Raw genomic sequence first — 14645 nt, 5'->3', positions numbered from 1 at the left:
GCTGATCGTTTATCAACGGATACTGCTGGTGGGTTTTTGATGATAGATACAGAGATGCTGGCTATGAGATCCATGGTTTTGCAAAATCGACTTGCTCTGGATGTATTATTGGCAAAATTCAACAATGTTACACATATATCCCTGACAAAAGTAAAGATTTAGAGGGATATATCAGTAACATTACACATTTGTGTAATGATCTAACTAAACTGAAGGTTGATGGTGCATGGGAGAAACTTGGTAAAGGTTTTTCCTCAGTAGGTAATTGTTTTTTAATATTAAGTAATAGCTTGTTAGGGAGAATACTAAGACCAATAATTGCTATCGCTGTTGGCATACTAACGGTAATCCTGACATATAAATGTGGTAAATGCAAAACGAAGGAGACTAAATGAAGAGCAAGAAAAAGGAAGAGAGAAAAAATTAAAATAGAAATGGAAGACAGGAAAGGAGCTTATTATGAAGTAATGATCAGATTTATAGATTGTGTGATGGCTTAAGTCGCCATCAAATGGGGGATGGATGAAGCATGATTTTTGCAAAATTGTCTTGTTTGATCAAATCTGTTCATATGTGTGTTATTAACAAAACAATATGACTAATAGTGTGAAAATTAATAAAACGGGGACTTGAAAAGAATAGCATGAAAATTGTGAAAGAAAGATACAGCACATTCAGATGTCAAAAGCTGCAATAGTTTCTGTGCAGAAAAAGATTGAAAACATGAGGGGGTTTTTATAAACGAGAAGAGAGACTTTTTACGTGTACTGAAATTTTCACAAGTAGAATAATGAAATGCAGAATAATAGAAACGCTTTCAGAAATGTTTGCGTAAATGTAGATTCTATTCTTAATAATTAGAAAACATTAATCATCATAGTCAATATCTAGAAATTATTTATGTACATGGGTCTAATTAGAATAATGAAAAACTAAAATGATGATTTCTTATGTATTCTTTTGTGATCATTTAACTGGTGTGTTTTATTTTCTTTAGAAGAGAAAAGATGAATTTACAGTTTCCCCAAAGGGCCTCAAAGGGCTGCTGGAGTTATTTTCCCTTTCCACTAACGTAGGCCTCGGAAGAATGTATTTGTCCTTCATTATTTCTAAAAGTCTGATTTATTTGTTTAGTTGTATAAAGTGTATCTTCAGGACATCCTTTCCATACGAGAAATGTATTCTCTTCTGGGGATGAACTGTGTAGATGAATGTTTCGAGTTGATGTGGAAGTGCGCGCAAGCATTGGAAAGAAAATACAATGATTTCCTCCTGCTTCCGAAGAGTGATGACGCCAATTGCTTTAACAAAGAACCGTTGAAAAACTCGAATGAACTGATTGGAATGATGAGCACCATATAACATTTAGCCAATAGGAGTTGAGAGTTTAGTAAAAAGATACATAGTGAGGGTTGAACTTTAACATTTAGAGTATAATTACTAGAGAAAGAAAGAAAGAATATTCAGGGGTAGCTCCTTCTATGAGAGGAGAGACTTGCTGCTGTTTCTCTGTGCTACTCTGGTTGGCTGCTATCTTTGCAAATCCTGACTCTGGCTGTCCTGATTACTTTGCACTTCATTGGCTGGTGATGTTGCTTAAGCTATACCTTTTCGGTGGAAGGGTTAGCTCTTCCTAACTATTGCATGTTGTGCATTAGTTCTCATTGATCTGGTTTCGAATGGAAATCAAATTGCATAATGATATATGCAATGAACTATTTCCTTTTGTCTCTTCTTCTCTCTACTCATGCCAGTTATTGATATTGTGATGAATTCATTATAAACTGTATTTCACTTACTGTGATTTTACCTGTAACATTGAACTAATGAAGAATCTCATGTTATTTCTCTATTGTATTCATGTATTGACCATTCGTATTCTGAAATATTGGATAAAAGTGACTTGATAAGTAATTAGAGTTTGTCATTATTGACGAATTATTGACATATTGTAATATTATGACTAGGTTTGTTAGTTTGGTGTTTCCTTCATTATAGGTCCTCATGAAGGGAATATCAGGCTTTTCATTATCGAGTCCCTATTAGCTCTACAAAAAGGTTCATCGGAGGACCTGGTAGTTGTAAGGGATTGTTGAGTTCTCAAGGGCCCGGACACCTGGTTATAAAAGGTCTAGTATAAATAAATTAGTGATATTATAAATAGTTATGCAATTTTTAAACTGCTTCCACTGGATCAATACCAACATTGTATATATTAATTATTTTGGTTTCTTGGACAATGACATCTGAAAACAAAGTTAGTGCATAATATGCAGTTCAGCAAGAGAATCATCAAATATGATGTTGACGCCATTACAGGCTGGATTACGATATACCCACATTACCAGCCTAAATCCCTCCCTTTGACCATTGTGTCGCTCTTCTATGTCTTAAAAATAAAGCAGATGGCAGGTGGTGGTACAGAAGTGGGTTAAAATGGAGAAGCCGAGAAGGAAATGGAAGATGGAAATCAAGAGACATGCTGAGAAGGAGTTAGAAAGAATCATGGATGGGAAAACATGACAAGAGATGGTTGCAAGGTGAGTTGAGGAGCACACCAAAGAGTGTAGAAATAGGACACTGACAGGTATGCAGAGAAAATATATGTTGAGAAAAGAAAATGCTCATGAAAATCATAATTGCTTGTGAGAGAGAGAATTGATGGTTACTCGAGATCTCCTAAGACTCAGTAACCAAACAGAAAAAAAGAAGACAGAACTGAGCAAAAATGGAGAATAGTTTAGGTACTCAACCAATTGGCAAAGTTACAATTTTCCTAGTATATGGTTTTGCACTTAAATACATATACTCAAAATATTCACAGTCAACTGAATTAGTTTGCGGGGTCCCAAGCCTTATTATAGCAAAACACTAGTTAACAGTACAACAAATACAGTCTCTTGGTACAATGAGCTTAAGTTCTACTGCACAAGAGAGAGCAAGAGACGTTAAAGGACTGTTTTATGCACTGCATGACCAGACGTAAACATACAAATTATGCAACACTTCCTTGATCAACCTTGTTGCTTTTTATTTTGTAGTAAGGAGGCGCGAACACACAAAAACAATACTTTTAGTTCACCCACACATGATTTTAAGAGAGTTCTAATGACCCAACAGACCATGGAGGACATATGTGTGGCAGGAAGGCACATAAATGAACTTATTCTTGCAATTACATTACAAGTAGACTGGACAACCAGAAGTCAGAAATATTTGTGGAAGCATCTCAGAGGTGGGGGGGAAACCAATGCTGAGGCATACCATACTAGGAGGGCAACGTTACACCTCACAAGGTGAGTATATGAACGTACAGTAATTCCATAAGCGGCTTGCTCATTTTATCCAGGAGTGTTCTACTTGTATGAATAAATTATGTATAAAAGCAGAGGATTATGGGAAAATATGAAGGGGCATGAGCTCCATAAATGCCACTCAAAACCTGTTTAAGATCGTTTTTTCATGATTATAGCACAAGTACTTCATTTAAAACAAAATAATCTGAGAACATAAAGTTTAAAAGCTGTGGTAGTTTGCTGATCTGAACGGGGGGGGGGGTTAATTGAGGAAGGTGAATTTAAAACTGTTAACAGTGCTGTACCATTAATGCGTGGGCAGATAAATTGTGCGGCCATATTGCTAGTGATTTCTGGAGCTATCAGGTTTACAAAATGTTCGAAATAATGAGGAGACCTCTATTCCATTCTGTTCTCAATGTGACCTGGCAGTAAAACAATGCCACTGTCAAATTTTGTAAGGGATTTGCAATAAAGAATAAAATGCAGACTCACCCGCTCCAGTGTAATTTCTTCAAATTCATATTCAATTTCCGTTCCATTGACCTGAGGAGCACGAAACACAGACAATTAATGAAAGTCTGAATTTATGAAACTGATTGAAGCAGTCACTCCTGAATATTTCAAAGTTAGCAAAAGGATGAGTATCTTGCATAAAAATAAGAATCTTCTCTCTTGACATTTCAATTTAGAACAAGGCTATGAACGTAAATTCAACACATTTGCAATAGGGATTATAACTTTCCCCTCCTAGATGAGGTGTCAATTTATAAAAACTGAAGTCATTGCAATATATTGTGTACTTTCATAGATACATTATTGTGTAATAAAATTCAACAGAGATCTACCATGTTACGACCATAAAGTTTAGATGGTCAAATTGCACTTATAAAATAAACTCTACTTTCTCTCCATGCTATGTTGGCAGTCGTTTCAGATTTCTCGAATTTAAGTGGCAATCTGAGAATTTACTTTTAACCACTTCAAAGCTAAAAATCGAAATAGTGGTGACGCATGATGCATCATGATGCAGATTAAGATAGAGGTAATCAAGTGGTTCAGTAGGACTGTCTGGGGAGCCGCAGGATGCTCAAAACATGTGAAGCAAAGGAGAAACGGGAAACTTAAATGACTGGGCAGCATCCCAGGCAGTGAAGCACACTCCTTTTCATGCATATGTGCACATGTGATCTAGACAAATGCTGTTACTCACAGGTAATAGTGGCAGTAATAGTCTAACCCACTGCCCTATGAAGTATAATGCAATGAAGAAAAACAGCATGTGAATGACACTTAGGGGCTGAGTACGATCTAGCTAGAAAAGCCCTCTGTACGACTTGGATCTGGAGGGCTTTCCGAGTGAATTGTGCTCCACGTGTCCGAGCGACCGATTACGATGCACCCACATGGTGATGGACTCATTCACTCATACTCCCATTAAACTCTATGGGAGCCTGTATACTGACCGCGCACACAGGCTCCCATAGCAAAAAGGGGTGGGGGGGGAAAGCATACACCCTGTGGCGGGTACCCCATGGTGCCCGCCACACTGTACAAGCATGGAAAGGGGGGACCCATGGGTACCCCCTACGGGACCGATTCGGAGGGGCCGCAGGTGAAAAGGGACCTTTACAGACCACCTGAAGTCCGATTCCCACAGCTGTTTTGTCTCGCTGACACCGAGTCAATACAGCTGTCCGAATCATGCATCGTACTCGCTCGTTTGGAAGCCGGCTCCATTGCGTGGCAAGATTTGGCTGCAAATGAGTCGGACTGACAGGATCGGGTTCGGAAACTATTCGGTTGACACGGACGATATCTTCGCATTATACTTGGTCATTCGGAATGGTAGGAAGATTTGGTCGGAAACATAGGCTCCGAATCTGATTTGCTCATTCCAGACCCCATCTGAAGGCTTTCCTAGTGAGATTGTACTCAGCCCTCTAGACTGAAGAGGGATGAATCAAACAGCTTGTAGGTAAATATATCTCTGTGTGTGTAGTTTGGTAAAATCTTTCTTTAAACAATGGCCTTGCAGGCTAGCATCCCAGCTCACCATTAATTTGCACACCATAATTACATCTTTCAAAGCAAAAGAAACCTGCTCCCATAACGACATAAAAAGGATTGTCAGAACAAAACCCATCCCAAGGGTTTGTCACAGAAGGAAGCCAAAACCAATACCCTTGCCTATTATTTTAACTGTGAGATTCACTGCAACAAAATACTTGTCTATAAACTTTAACACAGTGTAATGTACATCTAACCTTAATGACCTATTGGCTTAGATTTTATAACAAATAGGAAAGGCCTACAGCCTTCCACATAACGTTTCATAATAAACTGATTAGGCATACAGTCTCGATCAATGGTTTTCCATCAAAACCAACTCAGTCCTACCTTGTTAGGGATAAGCTTTGACCAGCGGCTGCTCCTCCGCTATCGCGCAGGAGCATCGCCCCCCATGCCAGCAGCCAAAAAATTAAAAACAAAACGAGAATAAACCTGTGTTTCTTGTTGTTTTATTTTCTCAGTAGCTTCTCCTAGGGGGCGGGGCCACGGAGATGACAGGCAGAGGGGGAGTTGTAGATGCACTGGTTGTCAGTGTGCATGAGGCTTTGGCCAACTGTCTCAGGCTGTCCAAACCCTCATGCACACTGAGACTCTCTCCAACCCAGCTGCGTTGCTGGGTTGGAGAGACCAACAGGCAAATGCTCCCAGCCTACCTGAGAGCGCGAATGCAAAAAGAACTATTGATGGACAGAATGCAGAACAATGTCATACATTCACCCCAGTACAGAGATCTGGGCCTAAATCCATTGGTTTTTTTCTCACCATGCCAATCCAGTTTGGACCCAGCCATATGCAAATCAGTCTTGACCTTGTGCCCAATTGGAACAGTCCAGCCCGAACTGCCAGGCCAGGTCCTATTGGACTGGAAACAAGCATCCTAGGACCGGTTTTGGGGGTTCACCCCTCTTCAGCCAGGCTAGCTTGATTCCAGTGGCATGGAGAGCACGGGACTCACGTCTGAGCATACCCGCCCCACTCGGGGTGACAAATACAAAAAGAACTATTGATGGACAGAATGCAGAACATTGTCATACATTCACCCCAGTACAGAGATCTGGGCCTAAATCCATCGTTTTTTTGCTCACCATGCCATTCCAGTTTGGACCCAGCCATATGCAAATCAGTCTTGACCCTGTGCCCAATGGGAACAGTCCAGCCCGAACTGCCAGGCCAGGTCCTATTGGACTGGAAACAAGCATCCTAGGACCGGTTTCGGGGTTTCACCCCTCTTCAGCCAGGCTAGCTTGATTCCAGTGGCATGGAGAGCACGGGACTCACGTCTGAGCATACCCGCCCCACTCGGGGTGACAAATACAAAAAGAACTATTGATGGACAGAATGCAGAACATTGTCATACATTCACCCCAGTACAGAGATCTGGGCCTAAATCCATCGTTTTTTTGCTCACCATGCCATTCCAGTTTGGACCCAGCCATATTCAAATCAGTCTTGACCCTGTGCCCAATGGGAACAGTCCAGCCCGAACTGCCAGGCCAGGTCCTCCCTGGACTGGAAACAAGCATCCTAGGACCGGTTTCGGGGTTTCACCCCTCTTCAGACAGTCATCAGTACTCTGGCCAATCCTGACGCTGCTTTCATGCAGCGTCAGGATTTCCCCAGGGGATTCTGGGAGCCTGCGCCTGCAGTGCACTGTGACGGAGCCAGAGAAGAGTGTCAAATCGTCGAACAGGTAAGGTATTTTATTATTAGTTTTTTTGGTTGTTCGTCCCCATCACCCCCTCTCCTTACACCCTGCCACTTTACCAAGAAACCGGGCGCTATTGGCACTATGAGAAAAGTAAAATACAAGTACTTTTTTTTAGCAGAGTGCAATAAATCTCTCCATCAAAGTCTGTAGGAAAGGAAAACAATATTTGGGTGGAGGCAAAACCCCTGTCTAGTCATAAAATGACAAAGATGTACAAAATTACAGTTGACAAAACAATATGCAACCCTTTGTAAAAGAGCATAAAAAAGAGTTTTAAAGTGCTAATCTAACCACAGGGGTCGACCAACATAAACCCATTTTGCTACTGAGTTAGTCTGTGAGATTCCTTGTAGCAAAATACTGCATACTGTCTAGAAGCTTTATTATAGTGTAATTTCAATCCACTTTTATAGGCCAATTGCCTTTAACATAGCCGTTTTTAATACATTAATTAAGATTACAGCCTTTGTTATAATGCTGCATAAAAAATAAATCAGGCCTTGATCTTGTCACCATAAATATTTCAGTCTCTGTAGCGATTCTTAAAGCTCTTTTTCAATTGGTCAGATCAAGTCTGGCAACAAGTGTCCTGTCATGGAAGATCTAAAGATGTCAGCCCCATCTTGCCATTCAATCTATAGCATAATTTGTATTGGTTTAGCTTTTATTGCTATGCCAATAAAATGCTCATCCCAATATTTCTTAGGCTACATTTTCTTTTAATATCCTTATCTGCCTTATGGATGTTTGTAAGGATTTTCAAGTATGATTTATTTTGGTTGGTCTTGTACAAGTGCATTGTACAGACTTGGCTTTCACTATTTATTTTTTTGTGAAATAAGTAAGACTGTTTCATGTAATATTTCTAATATTTCCATCTGCCTTTATTTATATACATGTTTTGGTTGTCTCGTTGTAACACATGCTGTATGTAACAAATAGAAAATGTGCTTTTTCTTAAACGTGCAAATTAACATGTAGCATGATTATTCGATTTTTTTTAGTAAGCACCCATTTCTATTGTAATTACACTGTCAAGCTAGAGTAGGCCTCATTTAGTTCTATATTTTCTGCAATGCCTTGATTACAACCTTTCTAAGTAAATGCTTTTAGCAAGGTGCTGTATGGTGCAGTATTAAATAAATAATTCAAGCTTGATTTCATTAGACATGTCATCTTTGTAGAATGTGATGTGCAGACAAAATAACGAGTTGGAATTATCGAAGTACAGGAATATTGAGTCCAAAATATCGTCAGTGGGAAATATCCCCATCAAGAATATCATGGTCAGGAATATCGAATTTAAGGTAAGAAATATCGTTTTTTTAAATATAGAAGTCAATAATATCATTTGCAAAAATATTGTTGTTTAAAATATCGATTTTTCAATCAGTGTTATGTATTTTATTATATATTTTAAATGTATGTGATGTATTTTTTGTATAAGTTTTGTTTATGTTTTTTAAAATATGTGTTACATTTTTTGTAGTTATCAATTTTATTTTAATAAAATGTTACGTTTTTTAGTTCTGTAGCGGGTTGTGGGTTTATAGGGGAATAGGGTGGGAAACAATTTTATTATGATAAATTAATGATAGTTTTTATTTATCAATATTTATTTAATTTATATTTTTTAGTGTTAATTGTGGGAAGTAATTTATTTTGAATTAATTATTAATTTACCGTTAATTACCATTAATGAATTAATTAAAACTTAATATGGAAATGGTGTAATTAATTTTAGGTGTGGGTTGTGGGGTTTATAGGGGTATAGGGTAGGAAGTAATTTATTTTTAATTAATGAATAATTAGTTGTTAATTAATATTAATTCATTGAAAATTAAATATTGAAATTGTGTAATTAATTTTAGGTGCGGGTTGTGGGGTTTATAGGGGAAAAGGGTGGGAAGTAATTCATTTTTAATTAATTGTCAGGTGTTAATTATTATTAATCATTAATTGGAAATTAAATATTTAAAATATTTAATTAGTTTTAGGTGCGAGTTTTGGGGTTTATAGGGTAGAGAGTGAAAAGTAATTTATTTTTTATTAATAATTCATTAGTTGTTAATTATTATTAATTAATTAATTGAAAATTAAATATTGAAATTGTGTAATTATTTTAAGGTGCAGGTTGTGGGGTACAGAGGGGTAAAGGGTGGAAAGTAATTTATTTTTAATGAATTATTAATTAGGTGTTACTATTTCGTTAGTTGAAAATTAAATATGAGAATTAATTTTAGATGTGGGTTATGGAGTTTATAGCGGTAAAGGTTGGAAAGTGAATTATTGTTATGTACTTTAATTTGTTTTTTTAATTAATGCTATCTATTTAATTGATAATTATTTATGTTAATTATGGAAGTACATTTTATTTTTAATCTAGATGTGGCTTGTAAATTGTGTGGTGTTATAGGGTAGTATGCAAATAAGATAAATGTATGTAATAATGTTTTTGTTTATAGATAATTTGTAACTAAAAATATTTTTATATTTTATTTAGTAAATAATATTTGTAGGTATTTGTGATATGTATTTAACATTATAATATGTTTTTATTTTTTTCAATTTTTAATATAAAATATATTTGTATTTTAATTTTGTACATATTAATATATATGTTTTAATGTATTTTGTTTTTCAAATAGTTTTTGTTGTTGATATTTTGTTTGTTTTTCATTTTGAATTGACTCTAGTGAGAATAGTAACTTTTTCCCGTCGCAATCCAACACTTTCCCTACTGTTGCACTCATTAGAGTGGGAATATTAATTTTTACCCCTCCGCTATCCAACACTTTCCCTGCTTTTGCATACATTGGTGTGGGAATATTTAGAGCCCCATTACGATGGCAGGTGACCGCAACGGAAAACGGGACCGGCCGCCAGAGGTGCCGTGGTTCCGCTAGGCCAATTAGGATGCGACCACCACCCTGGCGGTCGCATCCTGCATCTTCAGCATTGTGGCGGGCGGTGCTGTAAGCAGCATCCGCCGCAATGTTGAATTCACATGCAGTGCCTTGACAGACACAACGTGACAGGCACCGCGCGGTGCCTGCCACCTTGTGCGTGGCAATGAAGGGAGGTATCATAGGTACCCCCCAAGTGCAGCCACCCACCCCCTGGGGGCCCGCAATGGGCCCCCAAAGTCATTTACCGTATGCCTTTCCATGGCGGAGTCTCCGTTATGGAAAGGCATACCCACCACAGGCATACTAATATGGATGGCGGAGCCTGCAAGACACCGCCACCATATTGTGGGCCTTTTCCGCCCGGCCCGGCAATCCGACATGTGGAAAATTAGCGGATGCCGCGGTGCCCCCGCCATAGTAATATGGTGGGGGTAAGTTGTGTTGTGATGGTGTGTGGATCGCCATCGCCCGCCACCGCCCGGCAGGCGGTGGTGATCTGCACGACATCCTAATAGACCCTAATTATTTCCCCTCCGCTATCCAACACTTTCCCTACTGTTGCACTCATTGGAGTGGGAATAGTAATTTTTACCCCTCCGCTATCCAATACTGTCCCCACTGTTGCACTGACTGGAGTGGGAATCGTAATCTTTACCTCTCTGCTATCTAACACTTTCCTTACTGTTGAACTCATTGGAGTGGGAATATAAATATGTACCCCTCCCCTATCCAATACTTTCCCTAACTGGAATGGGAAAAATATTTTTTACCCCACCGCTATCCAACACTTTCCCTACTGTTGCACTCATTGGAGTGGGAATAGTAAGTTTTACCCCCCCACCCCCAAAGGCAACCACCTGGACGTTTTTGCAAGCCGGACACTTCAGCTCGCACAGGCTGTCCAACACGTGCATCGTACTGGCTCGGTCGTAAATCGCATCCATTGCACGCCACTGTTAGCTTACGGCCGAGACGTACGGAACAGTTCGGACTCGGACTCGGTGAATTTCATGTAGCTCGCATCGTACTTGCTCGCTCGTACAGCTGTATGAGTCGGCCCGAAAACACGCGTACGGCTCATAGTTTTTCCGGCCGGATCGCGTTCTGTGCCCTTCCGACCCGGATCGGAATCAGCCCCTAAGTATCGTATTTGGGCTTTGTGCGCATTTTGTTGTTTCTCCAGAAAGTCAGTGACTGGTTTCAATTCTGCGACATCATGCTCCACCGTGACACTCGCTCACTCAATTTCCGGTGGTATGCGTGCAGTAGAGTAAGGTCCAGTGCAACTTTATCAAATTTGGACTCCACTGATTCCATAGATCGTTCTATAGCACTCAGAATGGCATCAAAGTGGTCATCTGGGGGTTCCTGTTGCGTGACTGTGTTTGATTTACGTCCATTGGGCCTATAATCTGCGAGAAGGTCCTCGACCCAATGCCCCTAGTGTGGCCTATCTGTTCAATTAGATACGCCAGATCTTTGGTGACTGACTGTCAGCAGCCAGACCCTGTGGCACACTGTGAGTAAGCTGTGCAATGCTGTGTGTGGTGTCTTCCAGGTTTTGCACAGAGTCAGGCAGTGCTATACAGGCTTTTCGTCCGCACCCTGATGCGGTATGATATAGTAGCCGATATCCGCTACCGGGTTTCAGGCGCCCTCTTCAGTAAAGGGAGCAATAAAGATTCTAAGATCGAGCCAAAATGACAGCTCCGCTTGAGCTTGAAAAAAAAGAGTTTTGAATTACACTAGCAGCAGAAGGCACTTGCAACATAAAAATGTCCAAACAAAATGCATATGTACAGGGTGGCTCCTCTCAGCATCTGAATGGCGATCACTCGAAAAGCCATAGCTGACAATTATGGAGTGAGACACTTTTAGAAAACGCATTTATTGATACTCTAGTGTGTACACTGGGATGTTTTTTAATGATACTGTGTCCTTTTTTCACAGTCTGGCGTGTGCATCCTAGGGATACTGACATGCCACACAACACTGCATTGAGGAAAAAAAACAAGGAGTAAATGTGCCTAGCCCGCCCCCCCAGCAATAAAATTAGCCCCACTAGCTGCATAAACAGCCTCCACTATGCCACATCCCAGGTAAAACAACAGTCCGACCTTGCTAGAAAGCCATAAACTGTCACCCTACCCTGTCCAGCTGCCTGCTACTTTCTGAGCCAGAGCAGAGCTTAAGAGGGCGGGCAGTGGGATCAACTAAAAAAAGGGAGAAGGAGGGGGAAATGCTTACGTTCCAACGATCCGCTAAAAAGGCTGCTTTCCTTTGACCAAGGGCACAAGTTCATTGCTATATGGTTAACATTCACAGAGAGACTTGCTGTGCTACTGAATGCGGATAAAAAGGTTTGGTACATTCTAGTTACAGCCACACATTCCAGGGCAGCTCCAAACAGTGATTGACTGAGTAAGCATGTTCTTGTAGAGGAATAAACGCTTGAATTTCCTGTTGGAAGATATGTCAAACTGTGCTTTTTAAATGCTTCACATACCTGTGCTGATTAATTAAAAGGCCTGTTTTTAATCAGGCACAAAATTGAAAGACAGGGGGAGCAGCTGTGCGACCAGAGAGTCTTTGCATGCCTGTTTACAGAAAGTCACAGCTCAGAGCTCTGAAACGACCATAAAATGCAAGCAGCTCCTTGAGCTGAGCAGGAACCCAAGAACAAATGAGTCCCCAAAGAGCATATATACATTCAAAGCATAATGATTCAGTACTTAGTCCCTGCTGCCTGGGAGGAATGAAATAGAATAAGATGGGACAAAGATGCAGGACTGACCACTAGCAAGCAAGGATTTTCAAAGGACACTAACCAAACAAAAGGATAGCAGGGGGATAGCTTTAAGTACACAAGAGAAGTTACAACAGGTCTTGAATGCTCGTCCTAAAACAATAATGATATGCCCATCCATCCTAATTGGATGGGCAAATATATAGCCAATTCTCCGACAGCCTGCACTCAGTTGGGCCATCATAGAGGACTGGCTATGGCAGTGACGGAGTACCCACCGCTGTAACCAAACCTAAGGTCCAGTCACATCTAAATCGGGCGGGCGGACCATTATGCTGATGGAATGTATACTCCATTGCAACAACGTCAGAGTGTACTCACCGCCAATATAATGAATTAGGCCAGTAATGCTGAAAGTAAGTAAGGCCCGGGGGCCCATGCAGCCCTCCTGACCTGTACATGTGGCCTCCTCGTCAACAGCAGCACTTGGCTGCTGTTTATTCAACAGATCACTAACATTAAAAAAAAATTAAAAAGCGGGCAAGTATTTATGCAAAGATTAATTGAAGTTAAAGAAAAGAAGTAACTAGAGTTTCCAAAAGCGTAAAAGTATCATCAAGACTGTTACAGCGCAAGCGTGGTAAAATTTTATTTTTATACGCTTACTCTCCTTACTACTCTGACCATACTGGGCCCTTTATGATTAGACAATCTGCAGCATTTCCATTTACCGCAGAGGCAATGATCCTCTGATGAATCTTTCTTCACCTATATGAGGGGTGTAAATGAGGGTGGTAAAAACACCATGTTAACTGTCCAATGAGGACTATTAATTGACAGCCAAATCAAAAGTTTCAGATCGGATTTAGGTACACTAATCTTAAAACCATGCTGTAGAAGTAAATAATAGCAACAGGAACCTCCTGAAGAAGTAAAGTCTGGCTAGAATTATACAGACGAAATGATCTGGAACAACAACACGGTACAAAAGAAGTAATACTTGGGTACCGATTCCGATCGGGTAAAATTATTTCCCGTACGACTCTTATCCGTATTTTTTTACGTACGAGTCGTACAAGTCCCGTACAAACAGCGAAGTACGATTCGTACCTTAAAAATACATACGAATTGCATCGGGAAAAGTCTACGAGACGTCCCCGGACAGATTTACGTACGAGTCGTAAAACTGAAGTCCGAGCGCACAAGTCCGATCCGTACCGGTGTCCCGAATACACAAGCGTATGGAAAACGTCCAGTACGGAGCGAACTGTGCACGACCCCTACCCTGGGTACACTTGTGCCCAGGGTACGAGTTGTACGGCCCCCCCAGCCTCCCACCCCTCCCGCGTACGTCCGCACCGTACCCCCAGCCCCCCGTATGTATGCGCCATACCCCCACCCCGGTATGTACACGCCGTACCCCCCACCCCCGTATGTACGCGCCATACCCCCAGCCCCCCGTATGTACGTGCCGTACCCCCACCCCGTACCCCCACCCCTCACCCCTGTATGTATGCGCCGTACCCCAAGCCCCCCTGTATGTACTCGCCGTACTCCAGCCCCCCGTATGTATGCGCTGTACCCCCACCCCCATAGGTACGCGCCGTACCCCCAGCAGGTAAAGCGCGTTAATACGGGGGTGGGGGTACGGCGCGTACATACGGGGATATGGCATGTACATACGGGGGTATGGCGCATATATACGGGGGGTACGGCGCGTACATACGGGGGGTACGGCGCGTACATACGGGGGGTACGGCGCGTACCGGGCCCTCTTTTCCTCGTGCATCGTGGCGTACTTAGCTTTTCCCGCACTTTTTGGCTCCCGTAAAAATATAGCCGTGCGGAGTGCTGTGGGTATGAATCGTACTTGCACGGTGTTTTTTACGATTCGTACGGAAATGGTATTTCTG

At 41.0% G+C, this 14645-nt stretch overlaps 1 protein-coding gene across 4 annotated transcripts in view; it reads right to left on the bottom strand.

Moving 5' to 3' along the window:
* The window catches only part of DLG2 (discs large MAGUK scaffold protein 2), a 4361751-nt gene that overhangs the window by 1827243 nt on the left and 2519863 nt on the right, over positions 1–14645 (bottom strand). For all 4 annotated transcript variants that reach the window (XM_085623221.1, XM_085623223.1, XM_085623224.1 and 1 more), the window contains one exon: positions 3792–3842. In XM_085623221.1, coding sequence (XP_085479347.1) covers positions 3792–3842 — 51 coding nt within the window. The remainder of the gene's footprint in view (positions 1–3791; positions 3843–14645) is intronic.

Source organism: Triturus cristatus, chromosome 8 (genome assembly GCF_964204655.1).
Source record: "Triturus cristatus chromosome 8, aTriCri1.1, whole genome shotgun sequence".
NCBI lineage: Eukaryota > Metazoa > Chordata > Amphibia > Caudata > Salamandridae > Triturus > Triturus cristatus.
This window is presented reverse-complemented; position numbering and strand designations above follow the sequence as displayed.